Raw genomic sequence first — 27,982 nt, 5'->3', positions numbered from 1 at the left:
CATTGGAAAACTCTGAACACAGACCTATTTATATTTACCCAATATATCAGACCTATTTATATTTTCTCAATATATTTACCCAATTTATCAAAAAGATGAAAAAAAAAAATATATAGACGGTTTCATCGGACGCACGTGATACACGTCTGGATCCGAACTTTACTTCCGGTTTCGTTTTTTTTAATGGTCTGACTAGTTGCTAAACTGATCTTTTGAACAAATGCCTCGTCGAAAACAACAAATGTTTTGGTTTGCTAGATAATCTATGTGTTGTTGTTTTTTTTGGTTGTTATATAAATAATACGTTTAAAGGAACACCCCAGATTTTGGGAATTTAGCTTATTCACCGTATCCCCCAGAGTTAGATAAGTCCATAGCCTACATACCTTTCTCATTTCCGTGCGTGCTGTAACTCTGTCTGACGCAGCCCCCGCTAGCTTAGCTTAGCACAAAGACTGGAAGTGAAGGGCTCCAGCTAGCAAACTGCTCCCAAAAAGTGACAAAATAACGGAAATAATTTCCTATTTATGTGTTGTGGTTTGTAAAGTCACACCGTGTACAAATAACAAGGTCATATGAGACACAGCCATCTTTTAACAGTATACATACTGGGAACTATATTTTCAGAAGGCGAAGCACTGCTACTTGGGCGGAAAGATTTGCTCGTAGCATCAGTGAAGCCCCTGGTGAGGAGCAGAGAGTTCGCTCAGTTGTGCAAATCACTCCGCCCAAGTAGTAGTGCTTCGCCTTCTCGCACACTGCACACATTTAAAAAGTTTAAAGCGAATGTTTTGCACTTGTTTAATCTGACACATTTGAATACATTATGTTCATGTCTCAAATCATGTTTTCACAGTGAGTATTGAAGGCATAAATAATGAATCAGTTTTGTCAAAGCCCCATCTTTAACCAGAATTCATCTGGACATTAATACCTGGAGCTCAGATGTCTTTAGAAGCAAATTAATCTCTGACAAATGCCCGTGAGCAGTAACAAAGTTTGAATATAATAGAAAACCGAATAAAGTTTGAATACAAATTGAATATAACCAAGAACACAAAATATTTTCCACAAATTGTTTTATTGTGGACTTAATTTCCTTATTTTATTGTACTTCCCTTTACATCAAACACCCTAAAGCCGGTAGAAGGTATCCACACAAACATCAAAAAAATCACAAGGTAATACTTCCACTTGAGACTATCCTCTACTCTAGATATGAGGGTTAGGAATGAAAAGAGGAAAGCTGTAAATACACAAGATATAGGTATACTGTATTTTGATACACAACTGCAGACATTTTCTTACTAGCACCCGAAGGTGTGAGCGAGGAAAGGCAGAGAGTTTATGAGGGTTTGAGAGGAGAGAGAAGTGAAGGCAAGTGTTAAAGTGAGACAGAAATAGAGGATAGACTAAATGAGTGTGGTGTGTTTGTAGTCATTTAGATGTCTTGCAGATAAACAACAGTGTACTTTGCGGAAGCATGTAGTTAGAAGTCTATTGTTGCTTGCTGCTGTTGCAATAGCATGAAGAAGTCTCTAGTTTTGAATTGTGATGTTATTTCATAATAAGTGTACTTTTATCGTAATGTAATGATGTTTCAACCGATTATGGCTGTGGAAGCATTTCACAGCTTGTCACAATCTTGACTATGTCAAGAAGACATACACAATGGAAACATTGTGTAAAATCTGTCCAGTATAATGTGGTAGCATCGTAAGAATTCCTGATTGGAATTAAAATTCAATGTACCTTTAATCAGATGTTAACAATCATTTTTAGTCATGTCTTTAATCATGAATTATTTCAGTCAAATCCTTGCAACGACTTGTTGGCAGTAAAGAGTGGATTTCTCCTCTCAGTAAAGCAGAGAGAAATGTGAAGTATACCGTAAAACATTACACATGCAATATAATCCAATCTCTCAGTCTGTCATCCAGCTATTTATAATTATAGTACAGTGCCTTTCATGAAAGATTTGACAGAAAAGACAAGTTTTCCATTTGTCATCTTTCAATGTACCACAATATACAGTACCACACCTCTTGATGGCTCAGGCAACATTGACAAAAGAAGAATATTACAATTGTAGATGAATAAGATACAGTGCATACATATGCACTTTAAACATTAGATTACATTTGCATTCAAAAGTAAAACCAGTCTCATTTGGTGTTGAAAAAAAGATAAGGATAGTTACTAAAGAAAAAACAAAAATAAATGATGGCCATAAAGTTTCCTTGTTCAAAATCTCCATTCACAATTAACTGCATAGGAATTCCCATCTAGCAAATTTAAAAACTATAAATTAAGCATTAAATAAGTCATTGAAATATATCGTCATTAATCAAAGGATAAAAAACAATAACATGTGCAAAAAGTAAGCAGCATTTTTAACTAATAAAATAAAATAAATGAAGTGTGAATTCATGAGATTAAATATTAAAAAACAAAGGGCTGCTAGCTATAAAAATGAATATCTTGGGACAGTACAAGTCAGTGAATTCAGGTATGAGATGAATGTAGCTTTAACTGTATAATGTAGTTTACTGTAGCTTTAAGGTTTTATGCAAAACAAGTTACTTAGTTGTTTTCCCTCTGGTACTATTTGTATTACTTCGGCTCTATTTTGCATTTAATCGCAAAGCATTTCATTCATATTTTATGCAAGTATTATACAACTCGTTGTGTCCGGAATCATTTGTAGTATTACCTATAAAGCTTTTGCGTCATGTGATATACTGTATATGGTAGGTGTCTTTGTGAATGTGGATCAAATCATTTAATTGTTCTTATATTAAGTGCATCATATTTTTGTACATTCAGTTAACCTTTTTTAAGGCATTAAAATAATCCTTCAACCTTTGGTGTAAACATTAACATTTTATGAGTTGAGAGCTGTATTTAAATGAGTATTTGTTGTAAATTTTATTGGAGCTTACAGTAAAGTATTTATTCACTGACACGGTATTCGGTCAGATGTTCAATTTGCTGTAGTAGCTCTGCTGTCTGTTTATGTGTGTGTGTATTTAAGTATTATACAGTACATGCCAAAAACTGAGAAATGTATTAACTAGGTGTGTAATGTGAGGCAAAACATTTCTTATGTGATCGTGTGGGCAAGGTTTTCCAGTTGTTTGTACTCCGATATACAATGTCTACAACATCTTAATCATAACATTCACAGCTCAATTTTACATGCAGGAAAAGACTCATCTTGCATGACCACAGTGCTGCTGCTCGCCAAAACCATAATATTTAAATCTTGCTGCTTCTCATGGGTTTCCTGATACCACTCTCTCATAACTTCTGTATCATGGGTTGGAATCAGTGTGACCTAAAGGAAAATTCATATAAATATCATATTCAACATTTTATGCATGGCAGAAAACACTTTAAATAAATAAAGACATTACAGTATTGAATTGTAATACAGTACCTGCATATTATTTCCCCATTGGTTCTTTCCTTCCAATAGAGCATCCAGGACTGCTCTACTGGGCTCCTTTGCTGTTTGATCATTACCACTGACTACATAGTAGGTGGATCGGATCCGTTTAAAGAACTCAGCATCTACATTCTTGGCATTGCAGTGATTTGGGATGTAAACTAGGTCCATATACATCGGAGGACAGTTGGGTACTGACATTCCACTACTGGCCTTTGTACTTCCTTAACAACAGAGAAAATATATGAATACATTTTAGATATGAAAAGCAAATATCAACACAATCTTATGGCAATTCGTACGTATTTTGCGAGGTGGGTGATGCGTACTAATTCGTATGACCACATTCGTATGTTTTTGTATGATATGCTTCCACCCCTGTGACGTTGGGGTTATGATTGGTTTAGGACTGGCGTTTCATAACTGTTTTTAATGGCAAACGTATTTTTTTGGAACTATTCATTAGTACAAATTTATAAGAGTTAGCTAACTCATAAAACACGTATGAATTCCTGTAAGATCGGATGGGCAAATATATATTTTTATATTTAGAATAACTGTTAAACTGTGAGTATAAATGCAGGGTTACCTGAAGTGTTACTTTTCACACCCCTTGACGCAGATGTATTGGTAGCATTTTTGGCATCTTTATCCTCTGTAGTCTTTTTTGGAGAGGATGTTTTCACCTCTTTGACGGCACTTGTTCTTGACAAGCTTTTTGTTGTGGATGACTTTGCTTTGTTGCTGATCTTGTTCTTTTTTGCCTTCCCTCCTTCCTCTTTTTGGGATGCCTCCTCAGCCTTAAGGACCTCTGGATCCACCATTGAGACATCAGGATGTGGTGCAGCAGGAGCAGGGTCTTTGGGGGTGACCGGAGGTGGGTCTCCATGTCGATAAATGAGAGTCCTATCTGTTGGTAGTGTTTCTGAGTCATCCTCAGAGTCGATATTTGCATCTGCAGTTATTGATGGGCACTCTTCTGTGCCAGGAGGAACATCAGAGTCAGTTTGAGAGGGTGCTGACTCACTCACAGAGGTTGGTGGAGTTTCCTCACACTGCTTGCTCTGCAGTTTCCCTCCAGGTGGAGGTGACCCGTCCCCAGACTTAGCAAGCGGCTTTTCTTCCTCCAGAGTATGTTCCTCATTCATGAAGTATTCAAGAGGGTTAGGATTTATAAATGAGGGAGAAAGCTCAGTCTTAGGATGCCTGTATTCACATGAGGTCACTAAACACAAGTCCACATCTGCCCGTGAATGGCAAAAGCTCTGTTTTGAAGTATCTGGCCCTTTAGATCCACCGTCACATTTCTTGGTAGATTCCCCATATCGTGAGGTGGGACTGCTTTCTTGAGCCTCTGTCTGATTAGAGGAGGGAGAATGTTGGGATGGAGATGACACTTTGGGACTGGTGGGGGATTCCGGGTCTGTGAAAGGATTGGTTCTAAGGCTGAGTTTAAGTTCATCTGTCTTCTGTGAGATACAAGATGACACACTAGCAGATGAGGGTGATACAGCCTTAGAAGTCTCCTCTACATTTTGTTGTGTGTCCTCTTGTTCATGCATACTACTCTCATGGCAATATGAGGTAGGGCTGGTTTTAGATACGTCTGGTCCTTCATATAAGGTGCTTGGTCCACCTAATACAGGAGTTGAGTCAAAAGATAAAGGGGACTGATTGCGGGGTGACAGTTTTGGAGTTGCAGACTCCAAAGAACCAGCATTTGGGGAACCGGCATATGGGGATATTTCTCTTGGCTCCCCAGTTTGGGTAGGTGTTTTAATGGATGGGGTGGACTGTGTGTCCTCTTGTTCATGCATACTACTCTCATGGCAATATGAGATAGGGCTGGTTTTAGATACGTCTGGTCCTTCATATGAGGTGCTTGGTCCACCTACTACAGGAGTTGAGTCAAGAGATAAAGGGGACTGATTGTGGGGTGACAGTTTTGGAGTTACAGATTCCAAAGAACCAGTATTTGGGGAACCAGCATATGGGGATATTTCTCTTGGCTCCCCAGTTTGGGTAGGTGTTTTAATGGATGGGGTGGACTGTGTGTCCTCTTGTTCATGCATACTACTCTCATGGCAATATGAGGTAGGGCTGGTTTTAGATACGTCTGGTCCTCCATATAAGGTGCTTGGTCCACCTAATACAGGAGTTGAGTCAAAAGATAAAGGGGACTGATTGCGGGGTGACAGTTTTGGAGTTACAGACTCCAAAGAACCAGCATTTGGGGAACCAGCATATGGGGATATTTCTCTTGGCTCCCCAGTTTGGGTAGGTGTTGTAATGGATGGGGTGGACTGAGAGGCATCTGACGGGGAAGCAGTTTCAACCTGGGTACTATCAATCTCTTTGAATAGCATTGCCTTCTCCCCTTCTCCTACAGGTCTGTGCTGTTCTCCGATGAGACATGATCCATCTGAAGGGCTGTAATCAACCTCTGTTGGACCATTTTCAGTGGCTGTACGCTGAACTCCTTCTTTTGACAGTTGATCTGGTGACTGCTTGCTAAAATTTACTGGAAATGACTGCTTTGGAGATTCATTTTTATTGTCAACTGACATGGACTGCTCTGGAGATTTTAATTCCTGTTGTTGCATTATCAATTTACCATTTTTTGGGGAAACATCAGGGGAGATAGACATAGGCCGCGGACTCTCCTCTTTAGATGGTGAGACGTCTGCTTCTTGCATTGTGGTTAAAGTCTGAACAACAGAGACAGAAAGAGAGTCATCTACCTCTGTGGAATAAGGGGAGCCTACTTCAGCATGTAGTGATGGGGAGACATCATCTGTTGTGGGTTCCCGTAAAGAGCTTGTTGCAAGTGATGCTGTTGAGGCAGAGGCAATGTGAGAAAACGTATCCTCTGCAACAGCTTCATCAACTGGAGTGTCAGATTTATCCGATGTGGTTCCCTCAGATATAGACATTTTGCTTTCTTCTTTAAATGTTGCAAAATGCTTGGTTTCAGAAATACTTTCTACTTTGGTGGATGGAAGTGAAGATGTAACTGAAGAATCAAAATCAGTTGCAGATGTCTTACCATTAATATCAGACTTGTGGTCAAGCTCAAAATTGGACTTTTCCTCCACGGTTGAGTTTGTTTCCTGACAGGGTGATTGCACTTTATCCACTTTTGAAATGGAAACTGCTTCATCAATAGGACTAGATTCTTTGGGAGAGTACTCTTTGTCACTTGTGATGTCAACAATAATGGGACCTTGGGATGTGGAGGTTTCCTCTGCTGGTAAAGTGCCAGCTTTCTCCTCAACTGGGGATTGATAGTAAGGTGTATGACCTGAGGACTGAGGAGATAAAGGTCCCTCTAATGTTTTCTCGTCTGGACTGTATGAGTCCATTCCTTTTGACATTCCTGCAAGTGTGGTGCCCAGCTCAATTGGTGAAGACACGCCTGTATGAACATAATCAGTGTTTATATTTTGATCACCAGAAGGTGACCTGACAAAAGGAATGGTTGTAGTGGAAGCAGTAAGTGTGTCTGAAGCAAAGGAGATTTTCTCTTTAGCTACACACTCTTTGACAGATCTGTCTTCCTCCAGTGAGGATGGTGGTGAAATGGTTGAGGCTGATGCGTGATAATCATGCCCTTCAGTGGCATCACTCTTCGAGTGATCTAACTCAGGAACATCTTTGAGAGGTGAGAGTGTCTTTCGTTCATGATCTGTAGTAATACCGTATTTAACAAAATCTTGGGAGGGAGAATCAGTTTCATCATTCGTTGTCTCGTCACTCATCAGATCTCTTGGAGTTGACATTTCATCCATTGGAGTTGGAACACTTGAGATCTCAATTGTAGACTGAGTGTGTCCAGATGTGGTATATTCTTCTGGAGGCTCATCTCGATTTTCATCGTCAGAGGCAGCATCACTTTCTGAACCTGCTGGCAAGGTTTCATCATGAATGCAAACAGCTGCCGATAGCTGTGTGGTTACGCTAAAAGTCTGCTCCTCAATTTCTTTGTGTTGTCTATATTGTGGTTCTCCAGTGCCATAATCTACTCCTACCTTTGTTTTCTGCTCCCCTTCCTCTCTATCATCTTTTAAACTAACTGTTGTTCTTTCTTGCTCATCCACTTCCTCTATATCTCCTTTTTCTTCATAGTCTCCTGTTTCAGATGACTCTTCCAGCCCTGTTCCCTCATCTTCAAGTTTGTCACTGGTGCCGTTGCTTTTTGGATAGGGTTCTACATCCCCTGGAGTACCTCCACATTCTTCTTCAGCTTCTGTGGTTGCTATTCCTTCATCTAGGGACTCGACTGCTTCTGGAGACTCTTTGTAGAGAGTTATTTCCTCTTGCTTGATCATCTCTCCTTGATCAGAATCTTCTATTTTGGTCTGAGATAGGATTTCATCATCTTCAACCATTTCTTCTGCTTTCATTGCCTCAAAGTCTTTGGTGAGATCTTCTGGAGAAGACATTAATGATCTCTCAGCTTCAAGGGCATCTGTGACACCAGCCTCAGCAGCAGGTTCTTCAGCAGTAGCACTTGAGGCTAAGGTTTCTGCCAATGATTCTCCAACTTCTTTTTTAGTAGGTTTAGACTTAGCCTTTTCTTTGGATTTTGCAGGACTACTTGGTACCTTTCCTCGTGTTGCAACCTTTGGTTTAGGTGCAGGTGCATGTTTTTTCACTTCTGCTGTGCCAGGGACATTCTTTTTCAAGCCTCCAGCCTTCCTCAAATCCTTTTTAGGCTCTTTTTCATCTTTCTGTGTTTCTTTTTTTTCTTCTTTTTTACTCTCTTTTAAAAGGGAATCTTTCTTAACGTCCCGTTTCTTTATCTCCTTTTTACCCTCTTCTTTGTTTACCTTTACTTCTTTCTTAGGTGTGGGTTTTTCATCCTTTTTATCATTTATGCTCTTTTCAACTGATTTCTTCATTTCTTTCTTAATGGGTTTTGGTTTAATATCAACTTTTTCTGGGGTGTCAATTTTTGATGTTTGCTCAGTCTTGCTTTTAATGTCCTTTTCTCCTGATTTTACTTTTTTCACAAGGGCTTTTTCTTTTTTCTCTGTTTTTTGGATCAGCTCCTTATTTTCCACAGAATGAACAGAGTCAGCTGTACTAAGTTTTTTAACTTTTTCAGGGGTTTCTTCTTTGGACTCTTTTGGAAGGTGTTTAATTGGTGATGGCTTTGATGTGGACTTCAGGCTCTCCTTACTGTCTGTCTTATGTTTCATCTTTGCTTGCTTGAGTGTCGGTTCTGAATTTGAAGAAAGCTCTTTCTGTGTGATCACTGGATGCTTGAGGAATTCTAAGTCTTTAAGCTTCTCTAGGCCTTCAAGTATGTTATACTGAGTGGAATTACCTGGGAACAAAACACGGACTATTTTTTCGAATGGGTTAGCAGGATGCCACACAATCAGTGATGAAATTGAAGACAAGTATGAGATAGGGAGCTCTGATTCTTTTCCATTCAATGAAAAGATGGGGGCTTTGTCTTTTTCACTGCCAGTCCATTCTTTAAGGAAGTACTGCAACTCCTTGCTATTCTTAGCTGGATTAAGAACATACATTTCAAGCTTTCCGACACCCATTTTCTGGAAAAGAATAATAGGTTCTATGGTATTCCCTATATTCCTACACAGAGGTTCAGGTTTTAAAGACAGCTTGTTTAGGTACTGTAGAGTGAGAGATGCCTCCTCAGCATTTCTTCTAACCCTAAAGTTAGGGTCTGAGTTTTTCAGATTCTGGGGCATGTTGACAAACATAACACCAATATCAGGTGAAATCATATTCTTTGTCCAGTCACTGTTAGTTGTGGATCCCTGGGACTGCTCCTCTTCAAGTTCAGCAATTTTGCGTTGCAACATGCTATTGATACCAGGCAGGTTGTCATCGCCAATGTGTGTTAGGAGAATAGAATCCACTCGGTCCAGATGCCGTACCAGCTTCCAAAAACAAGACTTTCTATCAGATCCACCATTAATCAGCATGTTGAAGCCATTAACCGCAAACAGTGCTGAATCACCTCGGCCACCAGGGAAAATATAACAGCATGGTTTGGATAATTTTAGAAACCCACCTGAGGTAGGGGGTTCAAGCATGTCAAATGGAGATGGGATCTCTACAGATTCTGAGAGATACTCTGTGAATTCAGACAGACCTTCCATTTCTGGAAGGATGGTTGGGGTGTTAAGCTTCATATGGATGAAGTCTTGCAAGTTGTGTTTGTCCAGGTTTGAATTTTTCCAGTCACCATGTTCAGGACAGAAAAGGGTTAAACTGGCTTTGTTGGCTGGATGTATGGTGCTTAATAGCTCCCCAATCTGTGTGTCAAATGACAACATTTTACTTAACAAGACAGCTTGAACTTGAAATAGTATTTTCAAGTTACTCTTTTTTCAACACATTCTTCTAGATATATAAAGCAAACCACAGCAAACAACTAATAGTGATAACCACCCACCTCTTGATCTGCAAAAATGTCAATGAAGCTGGGGAGAGAAAAGGAGCCAGACTGCAGAATAAGCTCGCCTGTATTTTCAAAACACTGTCCGGCCAGAACAAGCAGCTTATGGTGAGCTGTGTCAGAGACCATTAGTCGTACCTGGGCGTAAACAAATTTGATAAAATATATGATCATTAAACATTGACAATAAAATAATCCATCCCTGAACTGCTGCGAAAAATAGCACGTAAAGGCTATCATATTAGGTTTCGAATGCAATCTTTACAAAAAAATATGTGTAATTTATTGCAAAAATGTTAAATCATGTCTTTTACAGAATCTAAGTCACAAGAACCAAGTGACAAAAAGGGTATAAAACTTTAAAAATAATATGTCCACATACACATCTTCAGCTCTGCATTAACAAGGTCAAACTAAATTACTTTGGCTTTTGGTCTCATTCCTTTATTTCTTGCTTTGTGTCCCAGCCAGTGTTTTCCAGTTTGTTGCCAGTGACTGTTCTGGGCGGTCTGCCAGACTCAGACCTGCAGTGTTCTACCATATTATTAATGCAGAGTCAAACTGCAGTCACAGCGTGCCAGCAAGGGTTTTGTATGTGTGTGTGTGCATGTCTGTGTGTGTGGATTTGTGAGTTTGCCTGCAACTGAGACCCACCCAAGTGGGTAAGTGTTTTTTTGTTTCTTTCAGTGGCAGCTCGTGACTGCTCATCCGAGGGGCACAAATTCAAAATATGTGTTCAGAGTTTCATGTGTGTTGCTTGAGTTTTCAAAACATGTGTTCTGAGTGTCGAGTTGCCTCACGAGTTTTGTCAAAATAAGTGCCTGCTGCAGACGTGTCTAAAGGGTTTATGATAAAAGAGATGCTCGCGTTTACAAAATACACGCAAGACACTCTCTTAAAAGTAAACTCTGATTACGCATGAGATTATGCGAGTATCTGGCAAAAGCGAGCGTCTCTTTTATCATAAACCCTTTAGATGCGTCTGCAGCAGGCACTTATTTTGACAAGACACATGATGCACACAGGATCGTTGATGCACAGAACACATATTTTAAAAACACAAGCAACACAAATGACGGGCTACATACATGTTGTGACGAACTTCGCATCGAGCGCACTCGAATAAGAAGTCACCGGCCGCCACTGGTTTCTTTATATTAGTAAACGATACAATACAGATTATCTTTAAAATGTAAAAAACGTAAAATCCTTTTTAAAACATGAACCTTATTGTTGCCAGGACTGCAAATATGTCATGGTGCTAATGTCCCATAGGGTGTGTTGGGCGGTTACCTCTGTGCTTACGGCTCCATCTGAGGGGTTGATGAGCACTACTGTCTCCAGCACATTGCTTTTGTGGTGCAGAATCTTTTGCCCTGCCAATAAAAGCGCACGTTACTAATACTTAAAACACAGAATGCATAGAGCTCTTCAAATGCTTTGGAAGGTTTAAGTAAATCAGAACATTATTGTAAATGTATTTACTGAAAATGGCTTCTCGAGACAAGCTTATTATAACGGGAACCATACAAATGTTGCTACTTAAAACCACAAAGGCAAGTTAATGAATAATTTTAGCAAGAAATTTCAGGAAAAGACATAAGTGTGGTCTCCTTTCCAGCACTGTCCCTTTAGCCCTTAGTGTCATACATATTTGGCTATGTGCATTGTATTTGGCAGCTGTCACATATAATTGCCCAGTGTGTACTCATGCACACACTCTCTCCTTCTCCTCATTTCTCTGCACGCTCTATTGACAAAGATATCTAATTAACCTCTACCCTTCCTCCAGCAACTTGTCATCCTTTTTAGCCCAGTGAGTAGCTTCTAGTATTCCACTGTGGTTCCTTTTATATTTTGTGCTACCCATACATCTCTTCTGACACTGTGACAATACTGTAATCACACTTCTTACATCCTGTGGCATAAAAAAATAAAGTGAAAATATTCCCATCTCAACTGTGTGGTTAAATCCATCCTATTATAAATTCATAAAGCTGTGCGGAAGTGTTGAGGCTGTTAGCGCGGATGAAACAGCAGCTTTGTCATTGTCAGCTGAGCCTGTGCTATTACTGCAAATGTCTATGAGCCCACCTGCCCTTCTATAATATCATACTCATCACTCACTCACAGCAAATACGGTCCATGGTTGCATAATCCTGACAATGTTGTTTATATAGGTTGAGTGACAGAGTGCTTCATGAATGCTGAAAGTGGCTTGAAGAACAAAGGCTTTAGCTACAAAAACAGATCATTATTGTACTTTCCCACTTGTGTCTATTTGATATGTTGGTCAGGTATGTGTGGGTCTCAAAGACTGATGGTAAACGGTTTGCATGTGTGTGCAAACATCCGGGTGGCTCTCTCATAATGCATAGGTAATTACAGTGTTGTTTCCTACCCGCTGACTCATCATTAAAGGAATAGTCTACTCATTTTCAATATTAAAATATGTTATTACCTTAACTAAGAATTGTTGATACATCCCTCTATCATATGTGTGCGTGCACATAAGCGCTGGAGCGCGCTGCGACGCTTCAATAGCATTTAGCTTAGCCCCATTCATTCAATGGTACCATTTATAGATAAAGTTAGAAGTGACCAAACACATCAAAGTTTTTCCTATTTAAGACGAGTAGTTATACGAGCAAGTTTGGTAGTACAAAATAAAACGTAGCGCTTTTTTAAGCGGATTTAAAAGAGGAACTATATTTTATGGCGTAATAGCACTTTTGGGGGTACTTCGACTCGCCTGAAAAGTCAGCTCCCCTTCTCCCTCTAATAATGGGAGAGGGAGGGTGTTACTGCGCCGAGTCGAAGTACTACCAAAAGTGCTATTACGCCATAAAATGTAGCTCCTCTTTTAAATCTGTTTCGAAAAGCGCCACGTTTCACCTTGTACCACCAAACTTGCCCGCACAACCACTCGTCCCAAACAGGAAAAACGTTGATGTGTTTGGTCACCCCCAACTCCATCTCTAAATGGCACCATCGAATGAATGGGGCTAAGCTACCCTGCTGAAAAAAACAGCATCAAACCAGCATGGACCAGCATGGGAATTATGCTGGTCTATGCTGGTTTAGCTGGTGGTCACCAGCATACCAGCACCAAAACACAACATATGCTGGTATGACCAGCATGGGATGCTGGTGCTAATGCTGGTTTAGCTGGTGCTAATGCTTGTTTGATGCTGGTTTAGCTGGTGCTAATGCTGGTGCTGATGCTGGTTGGATGCTGTTTTAGCTGGTGTTCACTAGCAAACCAGCACCAAAACACAACATATGCTGGTCTTGCTGGTATGCTGTTTTTTTCAGCAGGGTAAATGCTATCGAAGCATCGCAGCGCGCTCCAGCGCTTACGTGCACGCACACAGATGATAGAGGGATGTATCAACAATTCTTAGTTAAGGTAATAACATATTTTAATATTGAAAATGAGTAGACTATTCCTTTAATGGTCTGAATTCATTCTCTCATGCTTTCATTCTACCACTTCGCATCCTTGTTTCTTTTATCTGCTATAAACAAAGAACATCACAAATCAGCTTAGATGCGGCAAGATACTTATCCGACAGTCTTTTTTAAGCAGCATGTCTGAAAGCCTAGATGTGGGTCACACTCTCTGATCATTAGCAAATGGGAGAAGGATTCCTTTGGGAGAACCTGCTTCATCAAACTCTACTGAAGGAGGGAGGATCATGGACAGAAAGAATAAGAGGTTGAAAAAATTAATCAAATGAGGGTGATAAGGGACCTTGGTTCATTTTGAAATCCATCTGATCTAGATGGATATCTGCATTGCAAGATTGGGTGGGGGCGCGGATACTTTATATAGAACAAGCGTGACTTTCCTTGAAAAGGTGCAGAGTGGAGATTTGTTCTGCTGCAGTGTACCTGCAGAATACAGACATCCACCATTCAAATCTCATTCCACTTTCTCTGTCATGCTTGCTTTTTTATAATTGAGCAGGTTTGGTGAAACAGCTGAGGTGGGAATAACCTGTCGAAAATGGTATAGGCCAACACACAAACTCAAGCATCATTAAAGGCTTGCCTCACATTGGGGGACACCCGTTTATGCGACAAAAACAGCTGCTGTCAGGAACTCCACAGAGATAGAGAGAAAAATGTTATTCGATTCAGTGATGCGAAGTAAAGTACTCAGAATTATACTATGGTCGATAGCTTTCTGATTTCTTCTGCCCTTGAAAAATCTGCCACTGACTATTATCCACATGGGTGGGTAAAACGGTGATTTTACAATGAATCTCTTGCCACACCATGATTTTCCAGCCCTGACATTATTGTGCTTTTCAGAGATACACAAATAAATCAATTTTCTTTTGCTTCTCTTGTTTTGTTTACAGGTGACATTTCACAAGACTTTTTAGAACGTGAAATAAATATTTGTTGTCCCCAGAGTATGTATGTGAAGTTCTAGCTCAAAATATCATATAGATAATTTATTATAGCATGTTAATTGAGCAAAAATGTGCTGTTTTTGGGTGTGTCCCTTAAAATGTAAATAAGCTGATCTTAAATGGCAGTCCCGTGGTTGGATAGTGCAGATTAAGGGGCAATCTTGTCCCCTTCTGACATCACAAGGGGAGTCAAATTTTAATTACCTATTTTTCAACATGCTTGCAGAGAATGGTTTACAAAAACTAAGTTACTGGGTTGATCTTATACATATTTTATAGGTTGATAGAAGCACTGGAGAGGCAATTATAGCATTTAAACATGGAAAAAGTCTGATTTTCATGATATGTCCCCTTTCAAACATTATGGAAAAACATATTTGTGATAAAATTGGATATGCTGTCAATGTAATGGTCCTAATGTTATTATTATTCAAACTATTTTTTAAATGTTACAAAAAACTTCTATACTATCTGACAGATATCACTGAATGGTGTCCTGTGAGATCACAACGTGACTAGGCTCTGTAAGCAACCAAAATGTGTTTGGGACCCATGCTTTTATCATAACCAATCAGAAGCCTTGATGGACTGCTTTTAGAGCAGGGGTCTCCAACGTGGTGCCTGCCAAAGCACATTCTATTAATAGTCTCAATTGTAATATTTATTTATTACATATTTTTTATATTAGCTTGGCTTCTTTTATGTACGTTAAAAATTTAATCAATACTAAAACATATCAACAAGTTAAACAAAAACGTTTTGAGCAGACTATATCAAAAAGTAGGCCTTCAGATTGTTTTATCCATTGTGGTAGCCCTTGCTCACAAAAAGGTTGGAGACCCCTGTTTAAGAAAGAGTCTTCACAAAACTGAAAAATTGTCACTCTAAATTACCCAGACTGCTCAAATGGAAAGTCATGTTATGGTCACGCAAATGTTATTAATTTATTTGTGTCCATGGCACAAAATTGTGCTTTTTTTGTGCCTTGAGCACGAATGTCTTTTTCGTGACACTCGCACAAATTTCTACAAATAGTTTCTCGTGTCTGTGGCACGACTTTCTTTATCGTGTCATTTTATGTATTGTTTTCCCATTGTTTTTCCACAATCAAGGCTTATTATTATTATTATTATTATTATTATTATTTTCTTACCATTGTCGCTTGGGGTTGGAGTTAGAATGACTTTCTGTTACATTTTTAGACATCCAAACCCGAACTCTAACCCCAACTCCAGGCGAGAATAGTTTTAAAAAAGCGAAAGAAAAACATGTAGAAACCAGTACATAAAAATACATCCTAACCCTAACCCCAAGCGACAATAATTTAAAAATACGGAAAAAAATGAGAAACAATACATAAAATGACACGACACGAAAAACTATTTATAAAAAGTTTGTGTGTGACGAAAAAGACATTCGTGCTTAAGGCACGAAAAAAAGTTGAATTTCGTGCCATGGACACGAATAAATTTTTAAAACGACTATAGCACGACTTTCCGTGAGATCATGTTGATATAATGCAGACATTTCAAACCCTTTAAAAGTTTAACTGACACACATTAAAATATCACCTAAAATCTGGCAAACTTCAGTGCAATTTGCTGTGTCAGGTTAAGTACTGCTTCACCTGCAAAGTATAGTTTTTATCGGCTCCCTCACCGAACCCTTTACTCACCGCCGTGTCCTGATTTCAACTCGCACTGAGTTGACCGTACCCAAACTGAACAGCCTTCGGGCAACCAACCATCTCATGACAGTCACCACAAGCACGCAAACAAAACCAGCACTTGCACAAATGCAATGCCACAAATGTGACACTTGACTGACCTTGCCTCTCTGTCCAGTTCAGTTCTACCCTTCCATCAAAATACCAGAACAGAGATCATAAAAGGCCCTTTCAAACACACTATTGATGCCTCATATCACAGATCCTTATTAACATCCACACAACACTGAAAAACTTAATGGAGCTGTTGGTGGCAGTCTCACATTTTGTTAAATTCTGGATGAAAGCATTTGCCAAGTGCTTTCAACTACACATAACCAAAACCACAAACAAATTTATTAACTGGATTATATCAAGCATTATCATTTGACTTCATAATATGGTATAATGTTGCATCAGTTCCTGTACTGTACTGTAACATTATCCTACTGTTTATTTTAATCATATCACCATATTACAGATCATCATTTACAGTGTAAATACACAGTGGACAGTGCTATCCCAGTTAAGTGCTTATTGATTACATTAAAGCAGTGGATGCTTTGCTATTGATTAAATACTGCACTGTCTGTTCCTGTGTGAATCTGCTGGAAAATGATAGCTGATCTAAACTGATGTGATGTGAGAGAGCCTGTCTACATATGTGTATGTAGGACTTGATGCCCCACGGTTTTCACAGGCCTTAGTCATTTCATGATTTTTTTTACTGCACTGACTCTCCCATATCCCATATGCTGTATGCCTGCCAATATCTGTTTAACAACCCAATAAATAACCCACTTTTCTTATATCCTGCACTGAAGCCTGTAAATGCTACGTGAATTTGACATGCTTGGATATTAGATCTGATATTAAGCTATAAAACTGAAATCGCTGTAAAAATATAACAATAAATGGGGATGGTGGGGTAAAGCAATTATCCAGTAGGCAGTTATATGAGATGGTAAGCTAATGGTTTTGCATTTAAAAGCTTTATTTGGCATAAATCAGCATAATGTCAATTCCATTGTTTATTTTCTAAAAAGCCTCTTTGAATAACCACTCATCAAGCAATAAATCAAATTATGCAAATGAAACACACAAGTTTCAGGTTTATCCTAAATGGAGGATTAGTGGCCAGTGATATATACATGCTTCATCCTCCCCCTAAAGGCATTCAAATGTGCAAATAAGGGATTCTGATGATCTCATCAAAGTAATGAGATTTGCTGGTGGTCTTGACTGCTTTCTTTACTAACATATATAATCAAAAAGATCGAAATGAGGAGTGCAAATCATTGCTATTTGTGTATGTGTGCATTCAAGCAAACATTTATCATCTGTGCACCCAAACCAGTATCATTTTACAAATGAAGGTCAATGTTGAGCAGATACTGGCACAGTCTCTCTTCTGGAGAAGATCTTTCCATTGAGGTTAACATTAAACTGCCCGTTTCTTGCTCTTCTCTTTAAAAGAAAATTATATGGGAAGGCTCATTCAGACTCACTCAGTCGGAACGATAAAATAATAATATAACGTGTGTTACAGAAGTTAAATATTCTCTTATTCTCTCTATAATTTCTTTAGTTCAGTGGATTCTGTTTTGAATTCAGTATGCGATCTGACTGCATTTGAAGAAGTTTGTTCAAGCCTGTGCGTTGCTAATTATCTTGCATTGAGCTTTGCATCCCTTGTAGCAGAAAGAAAGAAAGAAGAAAATAATGGAGAGAAACAGTGTCTAGAGAATACAGATGTGTGGACACAAGGGAAAGGGTTTAATTCAAAATTCAAAAGCCACTCCAAACCCATTAAGAACACACACAAACAAACAAACAAATAACAGTTTGCTACTAAATCAGATATTAAACTTTGAGAGCAATTTTGCTGTATAAATATTTAATCTTAGATCATCATAAAATGCTACAAAAGAGCTGGCTGGCATCAGAGCTGGCTAAGGGATAGGAAGTGAGCGGATCACATTTAGCCTACCTCTCACATCAGCTGAAAACCTAGCAGAGTGCCGAGAAACAAAAAGCTTCAGCTCCTGGTCCAAGTTACAATCGATAAGATTGGTGTCCCATGAACGAATTCCTGCAAGTCATAATGAAAAAAAAAAACCAAAATGAGTACTGTAGCACTTTTCTATACCTTCTGTGATTAATACTTTATATAATGACTATACAGACTGCATTCAACAGAATTACAAAAAGAGGGTTAAAATATGGCATATACAGAAAAACAACAAACTTAACTCAGAAATTTGTAGCATGAGCGTATTGTTTTTATTAAACTTATTACATTTGGACACACTCACTTTACATCCAGAATTTTACATCCAGTCGCACATGTGTGACCAGTAAATTTGACCTTTTTTTGTGATGTGACACTGAATTTGAAACAGCACCTTGTACTTTCTGCATCTATCATCAAAGTATTTATAGTAGAAATGTGAATATTTGGTTAGCATGTTGATTTACGGTGTGTGCCCCTAAATTTTGTGGTTGCGCCCCTAAAATTTTCAGTTGGGGGCTACTGTGCTCCTTGTGAAAAAAGTTAGTCTGGAGCCCTGAAGAGTAGAGAAGGAGTTCATATTTAATCTGGGCTCTTATTGGCTGCTTTTTCTTTAATTTTCAGTGTAAGTCATCTATTTAAAAAATAATATTTTAAAATAAAATTAAAAATTTTTAATAACAAAAATTTATCTGTTTGGCACAGGTATATTTTTGTCTACAAAAGTAATTTTAAGCATTTAACCATACACCTTCAGCTTAAATGATTTTTAAGATCATAGTTAACATTTTAGTCAACTGTGTCCAAACTTTTAGCCTGTACAGTGCACCAAACAGATCAGGGACACCACTGACATCCATAGTAGGAAAAAACAGTACTATGGAAGTGAATGGTGCCCCTAATCTGTTTGGTTAAAAGCAATCTTTCTTTGTGTTCATGCAAGTCATTTATACAGGTTTGAAACAGATTATGACAGTTTTTCAATTCTGGGTAAACTACATATTAGTTTAAAACCTTTCCAGCATAATAAATTGAAACACAAGGTCATTTAAATTCATTCAATTACAGCTAGGCTCAGTTGCTTCGCATGCAAACTGCAAATCAATGTCTGGAAAATCTATATGTTCTAAGACTGGATACCTGATCAATGCAGAGCCAGAAAAAAAATAAAAGAGATTTCAATACATTTTAAACAAAAATAACATTAATTTTAAAGCTCATTATCTTCATCTGAGAACCCTCTTATGTGGTAAGAAGGTATACGTGATACTTGTGGTCACGACTCACAACAACAATCAGGCATTTGAAAAAAAATGGTTTCAAATGTGATATTTTGTTTTGCAATAATACAATACAAAACTAATGTACATTGTTTATTACAATACAAAGCAGCACTGACTTAGGTGAACCTGTACTAAAAATCAGAAACTGTCTATACATTCAAAGCAAAGTCCTCATCAAAGCTAACGTAACCTACTCCTACAATAATATCAGATTAAAGAAAACCTGGGTTCAGTAAAAAGCCGGTTACGTTTGATGTATTAGTTAGGTTGTTATTTCCCTGCATCGTGTAATCATACTCATTTGGACAATAACTACAGATGACGCTGCCCACAGGGTGAAAAGTCATTTTTATGCAAGGCCCTTCTGACTTTCCGTAGACACTGCAGTGCGGACCGAGCCACGCCTACAAGCCGGTGTTGGACCAGACAGCTGTGACTGACGGCGTGCTCGACTTCATGCGGCGCCGCGCAGACTGGTCGGCCCATGACGTCAAAGTAGGGAAGCATGAAGTCGAACACACCTTGAGCAGAGTGTAAATGATGATTATCGACTAGGATGCGCTGCAACAATATCTCTTAGTCTGTCAAAGTTATGGCTTTAGATTTTTTATTCAGTGACAAACTGAATGCATTGTTTATATTGAGCGCATGAAAATATCTTCCCTACATGCAATTCGGTATTTTATTGTGACTCCCACAAGAGCCGCAAACATGTGTGGGATATAATGAGAAAAACACGAGTGTAAGAAACAAAGAGCTGGCGTGGCACATCCAGGGTTGCTCCATATAGGCTACTGACTGCAGATGATGACAATCCACCCCGCAAAAACCTTGACGCATTATAAATATATGCTGAATCATTCTAGCTCACAAAAAATCGATTAACTCAGAAACTGAACTTTAGCGTAGGACAATGGCCAACAGCAACACAACTGGATGGCCGGATTGAGCTGCGCACGCCCTATGAAAACACATAAAGCTGGTACTGATGATGTCTTTGGGAAACGGGGTGGCGCGATGCGATCGGTTTTGATAAGAGATGCAATAGACTCGCCAGTTACAAACAGGGAGGGGCTGCGCTACAGTTTCCATCTCCAGATCCACTCAACAAAGAAATCCGATAACATGATACATGGAAAGTTTCTTGCAGTCAGCAAAAATATTAGTCTAGAGTCATCTGTTCTGATGTCTGCACCCAAAGTGGTTCAAGGTTAAAAAATCTTGTTATTGCAGCTGCAGAGGATTTACAGATACATCCAAGCATACTAAATAAATGATGCATTAAATCATCTGAAACATCCTAGGCACGCTACAGAAATTTTTAGCTCAGCTACCTTTCTCAATGTCCGCAATGGCACACTTCAGATGTTCTTCAGTGACTATCTCTCCAATGACCACCAGCAGGTAATATTTGCTGTCGTCGAAGTGATGTGTCGAGGCCGTGGGTGATGCCGTGTTCCTGATGCTACTGACACCTCCAAAGGGTGCGTGGGTATCTACAGGATCAACTAGCGTCGCCATTCTCTCAGACACTCACATGCACTCACGAGCGCACTCACTGCCTCTCTGTCCGGCAAACCTGAAGCGAGCCGAACAGCGGGGCGCAGAAGGAGTGGCCCGGCTTTTATATCCCCAGACTGTGTCATAATGATGAGGAACCACTACTGCCTCTCCTCTCATCCAGCTGATGTCATCCAGCAAATCATAAAACGGCGCGAGACCATAGATTTACATCATTTAAAAATTTACATACTAGTCAGTAGCTTTGAACTTAAATGTGAATTTTACGAATCTTTGAAATATGTTTTGTTTACATGATGTGATATTATTTTGGACATTGGTCTTTTGTTTTTTTGTGTGTGTTTTTTGTTCTTTTATACGTGCTGGTGAGCCAAAGAAAAAAACAGGCCATAGGCCTACCAGAAAGTAACCTCTAAAAACAAACGGTGCTAAATAGCACTAAAAGGGGTTCACTGGCTCGTAATCATATATAGGGGAACCATTTTATGTGCCATATAGCACCCGTGTAGAACCATATTGTGCTATGTAGAACCATATCCTGTGCTATAGTGGTGCTATATCACCCCGTTTGGTTCTTTATAGGTGCTATATAGCCCTAAAAATGGTTCCCCTGATTACGAGCTTTTAGTGCTATTTAGCACATATTTTTTAGAGTGAGAGACTATATCCATTTTATGTGCTATATAGCACCTGTGTAGAACCATATTGTGCTATGTAGAACCATATCTGGTGCTATAGTGGTGCTATATCACCCCGTATGGTTCTTTATAGGTGCTATATAGCACTAAAAATGGTTCCCCTATGATTACAAGTTTTTTGTGCTATTTAACACACATTTTTTAGAGTGAGAGACTATATGAGTCTTTGTATTCAGTCAGTGCACAATTTTTAGGATCATTAAAAATTTTTGCATTGACAATTGAATGGCAGCTAAGCCTTCTTTCCCCTTATTACAACTGTGACAAATAAATTAAATAAATTATTATTTAAATACACTCTAAAAACAAACGGTGCTAAATAGCACTAAAAGTGGTTCACTGGCTTGTAATTATAGGGAAACCATTTTAAGTGCCATATAGCACCTACGGTACCTGTGTAGCACCTATGTAGAACCATATTGTGCTATGTAGAACCATGTTTGGTTCTATAGTGGCTATATCACCCCGTATGGTTCTTCATAGGTGCTATATAGCACTAAAAATGGTTCCCCTATGATTACGAGCTTTTAGTGCTCTTTAGCACATATTTTTTAGAGTGAGAGACTATATGAGTATAGCACTAAAAGTGGTTCACTGGCTCATAATCATAAGGGGGAACCATTTTAAGTGCCATATAGCACCTGTGACCTGTGTAGAACCATTTTGTGCTATGTGGTGTATATCACCACTATATCATATGTGGTGATATAGTGGTGCTATATCACTCGTATGGTTCTTCATAGATGCTTTATAGGTGCTATATAGCACTAAAAATATTTCCCACATGATTACGAGCTTTTAGTGCTATTTAGCACCAATTTTTTAAGAGTGTATATTACAATGATAAGCATTAAATAAATGAAATAATTATTGAAATATATTACTCAAATAAAATATAAAACACTTTAAAATTTACTCTAAAATGGCTGGGGTATTTTTTTAACCCATAATGCGTAAATATTGGACAGAACGCATGCTGGGTTAAAATGATCCAATGCTGGGTTAAAAATAACCCAATTTTGGGTTGTTATGCAACCATGGGTTATAATAACCCAACAGTTGCGTTAAAACAACCCAGCATTTGGTCAAGTTTTACCCAGCAGTGTGTTCTGTCCTATATTTACCCAGCATGGGTAACAATTACCCAGCCATTTTAGTGTTGTTGTAAGGTATTTTCTGTCTTTTTGCTTATTTATATATTGACAGGAAATGCGGAAATATAACCTTATTTGCCATGAAGTCACAATGCAGAATACAAAACCTAAAAGTAATAATTGTATTATGTGAGATTTTTTTTATGAATTTGCTTAATTGTTTGCTGCATTTTTTTTGTGTGCTTCAATGCTTTCAAACAGCTTCAATAGACTGAATGCTTAGGAAAAAAAATCTTTATATATTTTACTTTCTCTTCTTATCCAGACACTCGTTTGCTGTAGATGAGAAGTGCTATTCCTTGTCTCATCTTGATGATGTCATGCCAATGGACAGAATTTCCTTTTCCATTTTTTCATTGTTGTGCTGCAGCAGTGTCACTGGGTTCACCTGAAACTCTGAATCAATTCCTTCAGTATTCAAACACATCACAATTATGACACACACATACATTTTCAATAAACAATCTGTCAGTAATAAGTAAGGTTTGTATATTTATTTATTTTTTTGTGGGGGGGGGGGGGTCCTTCATTCAGTCTATAGTTACAGTCTTACCATTTTTATAGATTTTGCTTTATTTCCTAGCAGTGCATGTGTAAATATTTCAGAAGGATAAATCAATGTGTCAGTCACTGCAGTGTTGCCTGTTGGAAGTAGGGCACGATTCACCACATCAAACATTCATTACGTTACAGCTGGAAAAGTGGAAGCCTGTTATAAACAGGCTATATTATGAAAAAACATATGTGAGTCAGTCAGAGGTGGTTTGCTTAAATTGGGTGTGATATTAAAGTTGAGAAGAATGAAAGATATAAATTGTCCATCTTGAAAGATGGTTGAAATCGCATGAAAGCATGATGGTGGCTGTGTACGCTGAATTATTTGACTGAGTTTCTCTTTGTAAAGTCTAAAGAAAGAAATTGAGACAGAGTGAAGGTTGAGAATGAAATTATTTCAGCAGCAATTATGTTGAGTGGTATCTGTCATGACAACAGCATCTGTTGCTATGGTAGCTGCTCCACTGGGATCACATTATGGAGTCAGTGCTTTATGAAGCACCAGATTTAAAATGTTTGCTGACAGTCGAGATGCCCAACTGGCCCAAGAGCGGCCCGTACAAAATGTTGTTATGGCCACGTTTTGATCAGTTCCTATTACTTATTTATTTAGACTTATAGGTTAAGGTATTTTAAATGTTTTGATCAGCTTATTGTTTTTTACCCTTATTTATACATTCATATTCTTATATTAATTTTAATTCAATTTCTTCCCCACTGAAACCTACAATTAGCAAACATTTGCCTACAAAACTGACACTGGGTACACTAAAAAATCATCTGCATTTGATCACTTTATTAAAGTCACAAATCGATCTATCAAAGCACAGACAACATTGTGTTTAAATGCACCTGAAAATGATATTTCTATAATTATCCAAGTGTAATTATTGTGATACGACAAGAAAACAAAAGAAAGTCCACAGGGATGGTAGGAAAACAGCAGGAGTTTGACATGTGGTTTGTTGTGTTTTGATGAGTCACAGGCACCTCCCTCTGAGCTGTCTTGCTCTATGAACCACAGACACTGTCTGCTTGCTGGTTTTAGCTGGTTTATAGTAGTGGAAGCTGGTCCTCCCAGCTTGCAAAGTTAACCGTCTAAAAAAGTGACTAAACACAGCTAAAACCAGGCTGGGGGACCAGCTAAAACCAGCTCATCAGCTTATGCTGGTTTTGGCTGTAATCTGTAGCTATCTGTAGTCTAATGTTCCAGTATAGCTCAGTGGTAGAGCATTGCGTTAAAGGGATAGTTCATCCAAAAATGAAAATTGTGTCATTATGTACTCACTCTCATGTTATTACAAACCTGTATAAATGTCTTTGTTCTGAGGAACAGATATTTTTAGAAACGTTTATAAAAGTTAGTGGACTTTCCATGGTTTTCTTTTATTCTACTATGGAAGTGAATGGGGTCCACAAACAGTTTGGTTACAAACATTTCTCAACATATTTTTCTTCATGTTCATTGGAACAAATAAATGTATACAGGTTTGTAACAACATGAGGGTGAGTAAATGAGGACAGAATTTTCATTTTTGGGTGAACTATCCCTTTAACAGTGCAAAAGATCATATGTTCGAAACAGGGAACACTCATGCTGATAAAATGTATACCCTGTAATGCACTCTAAAGTTCCATTTGTAAGATTTTGCAGTAAAATATCCAAAAAAACACCAGGCCAGTGTTATATATTTTGTTCAAATGATTATTTACAATATCTCTAAAGTTTTCAACTGCTTGTAAATCGTGAGAAAATTGCCATTCTAAACAGTGACACTGGGCATTGCAGTTGCCTGTCAGTGACATTAATATCCACGTTACCCTTTGTTACTCCCTTTAGTTTACTGACGTGGAACATCCATGACTAACAATTTAGTTTTGAACATAACATGAAATAATGAAATAAAACGATGTCATCAAACGCAACATTTATAAAAGTTGATTACTTAACCTCATCCGTTAACATGATTTCTCATTCCCATCTGATTGATGGCCATCAGCGGTTGAGTTAAAGGAAAAGTTGGGTATTTTACACTTAAAGCCCTGTTTTCAGATAGTTTATGATGAAATAGAACGGTTTTGACTGAAATTTGGACATATGATGCTGGCCCGAGAATTTTCGGGTGTTTGTTGTACCACCTCCCACCTCTACAATGGCTTCATAGATGCACAGGAACAATCCTTCCTAAAATGCATTAAACTTTTGTTTACAAAGAGTGGTCAGGGGTGTTCACTGATATGCTCACACAAAAATCGCTGCAAAAGATGCTTTCCAACAGGTTTTATCATAGTTTTTGTCCAACTCCATTGACTTGTATTAGATGCAGTGTTGGGTGTAACTAGTTACTAAGTAATTAGTTACTGTAATTTAATTACTTTTCCCTTGAAAAAGTAAAGTAAGGAATTACTCTTATTTTTCTTGTAATCTAATTACAGTTACTTCTAATGTAACTAAATACTATGTATGGACTGGAAAACAATTATGTATACTATAATACAATAGAGGATTTAACATGGTTTAAGTTTACAATTCTCATAAATTAACTGGTTGATTACTAGCATTAATATTAATGAGATGCTGGCTGTTTATTAATCCTTAAAAGCACATATTAATGCCTCATTCTGCAAAACCTTATTCTATGTCCTTAACCGTCCCCAATTCTACCAATACTTAAAATTAACAACTTCTTTAGTATTAATAAGCAGTAGTTGGAGTATATTGAGCCAACAGTAGTTAATAGTTAGTTAATAGAGAGAATTGGACCCTTAAGTGGGATCAGGATAATTGATGTACTTGTATATATTATTTCTTCGAGCCTATCCTTGTATCATATACTAAATAGTATTTAGAAAGTAATTAGTAATAAGTAATTAAATACTTTTTGGAGAGAGTAATTTGTAAAGTAATCTAATTACATGATTGAAGATGTAATTAGTAACTAGTAATTAATTACTTTTTTTGAGTAACTTACCCAACACTGATTAGATGTGCTGTGAGGTACAGTATTACTCCGCGCCTGAAACGTTGTTTGTATTCTTGCAGTTGGCAAAGGTGGATTACTGCCACCAACTGGGCTGGAGTGTTTATTATTCAAGCTCTCAACGGAAGAACGTACGGGTGTGAGGCGTTTGGAAAAATAGGTCCACAAGTTTACAACGAATGCTAAAACACCTGTTGGAAAGCATCTTTTGCAGCGATTTTTGTGTGAGCATATCAGTGAACACCCCTGACCACTCGGTGAGTTTCAGAGCAGCCATTGTAGAGGTAGTGGGTGATATAACAGAAACCGAAAATTCTCGGGCCAGCATCATATGTCCAAATTTCAGTCAAAACCGTTCTATTTCATCATAAACTATCTGAAAACAGGTCTTTAAGTGTAAAATACCGAACCTGTCCTTTAAAGACAACAAATACCATAATTCCACGCTTCTTCAGAGCATCATTCTTTTACGTAATTGTTATTGTTTTGATTGTGCGCCCTCTAGCAGCGGATTATACAAGTTGTTTTGGGGTCTGCCAAATGCGTAAATGTAAATGTATTTTTTTTAAATAAAAAATTAAAAAGATACTGGTTTCAAACACACCTGTAGAATCCATAAAAATCTTGCATGTTTAGGATCCCAATGTTTTTCAGTATTGTGCTTCCCTCTAGTGTTTGGAATTGGAAGCAGTGCTGGGACCAAATGCAGATGTTTCATCTCTTATCAAACTACAGCAGCATCCCAATAAAAAACACCCAGACAATTCAAAACAACCATCCAATACAGAAAAAAAACAACAGCGTGTGTCCCATTTGGTAGACCAGGTTCGATTCCGAGGAAACACTCATTCTGATAAAAACAACTGATAAGAAACACTTAATTTAAGAAAATCACATTACTATGCATTAGTTTATATATCTGATATTAGCTGATATTTTTGTATAATCACTTTAATAACTAGAACTATTTTCATTTATTATTTTTTTAAACACAATAGACTACTGTATATATCATAGCTATACATTGCTACATGATCATCTCCAAACCTTCTCCATACTGTAGCTCTAAAGACTTGAAGCAGACTCTTTATTATTACGTTACATACCAAATTGCAAAATATTGCCAGGCTCAACTGTAATGCATCATGTAACGTTTTTCAATGCTCCACTGGATGGCGCTATCATGCTGCTTTAAACGTTTTTCTGTTTTAGCATTGAGAATTCTTGTTCCTCAGATATGCATATGGGAGGCTACATAACCCCATCTAATGAGTGAACCTAGCTAGATAGACAAACTGACTCCAGATCTGTATATACTCTGGTGATAATTTATGTTAACCCTTCCTTAAACATCAGACAACTGTTTTCTTTTTACCAGTTGGCTGCATGTCTGAACAGAATGTGTAATATGACTCATGTATTATGCAGTCACAGTTTATGGTTCTTTTAAAAGAGCTTTTAACTGAGAATAACAGCGGTCCCTCTTTATTTGGTATGTTAGATTTATGGTATATTAAACACAAACCATCATTGTCTGGTGTCAAATGAGCCCTGAAGTTGAAGCTTATCATTTGCAAAGCCTTATGGGTATGTCAAAAGATCTCTCTTAACCTAACCCACGGTTCATTGGATAATGATTGTTAATTTTATTGCTGTTTACGGTAATAAAGCTCAAATGTCAAAGCAAGAGATTTAAGCTTTATGAACAATTTTCAATTTCTTAATGTACAATATGTAACATCACTAACTTGTAAGCACTTGTAAGTCCTAAT

General features: G+C 38.0%; 1 protein-coding gene across 1 annotated transcript; it reads right to left on the bottom strand.

Moving 5' to 3' along the window:
• Positions 1 to 1,062: 1,062 nt before the first annotated feature.
• On the bottom strand, positions 1,063 to 20,953 carry map1b (microtubule-associated protein 1B). The gene is made up of 7 exons (XM_055199655.2): positions 20,636 to 20,953; positions 17,998 to 18,099; positions 11,175 to 11,257; positions 9,879 to 10,019; positions 4,038 to 9,738; positions 3,440 to 3,672; positions 1,063 to 3,337 (listed from the first exon to the last, which is right to left on the bottom strand). The coding sequence occupies exons 1-7, from the start codon at positions 20,820 to 20,822 to the stop codon at positions 3,182 to 3,184; spliced, it is 6,603 nt and encodes a 2,200-aa protein (XP_055055630.2). The 5' UTR covers positions 20,823 to 20,953; the 3' UTR covers positions 1,063 to 3,181.
• Between the last annotated feature and the right edge of the window lie 7,029 nt (positions 20,954 to 27,982).

The sequence above is a fragment of the Misgurnus anguillicaudatus genome, chromosome 22, assembly GCF_027580225.2.
Source record: "Misgurnus anguillicaudatus chromosome 22, ASM2758022v2, whole genome shotgun sequence".
Lineage (NCBI taxonomy): Eukaryota > Metazoa > Chordata > Actinopteri > Cypriniformes > Cobitidae > Misgurnus > Misgurnus anguillicaudatus.
The sequence above is the reverse complement of the archived record's forward strand: the minus strand, read 5'-3'. Positions and strand labels throughout refer to the sequence as shown.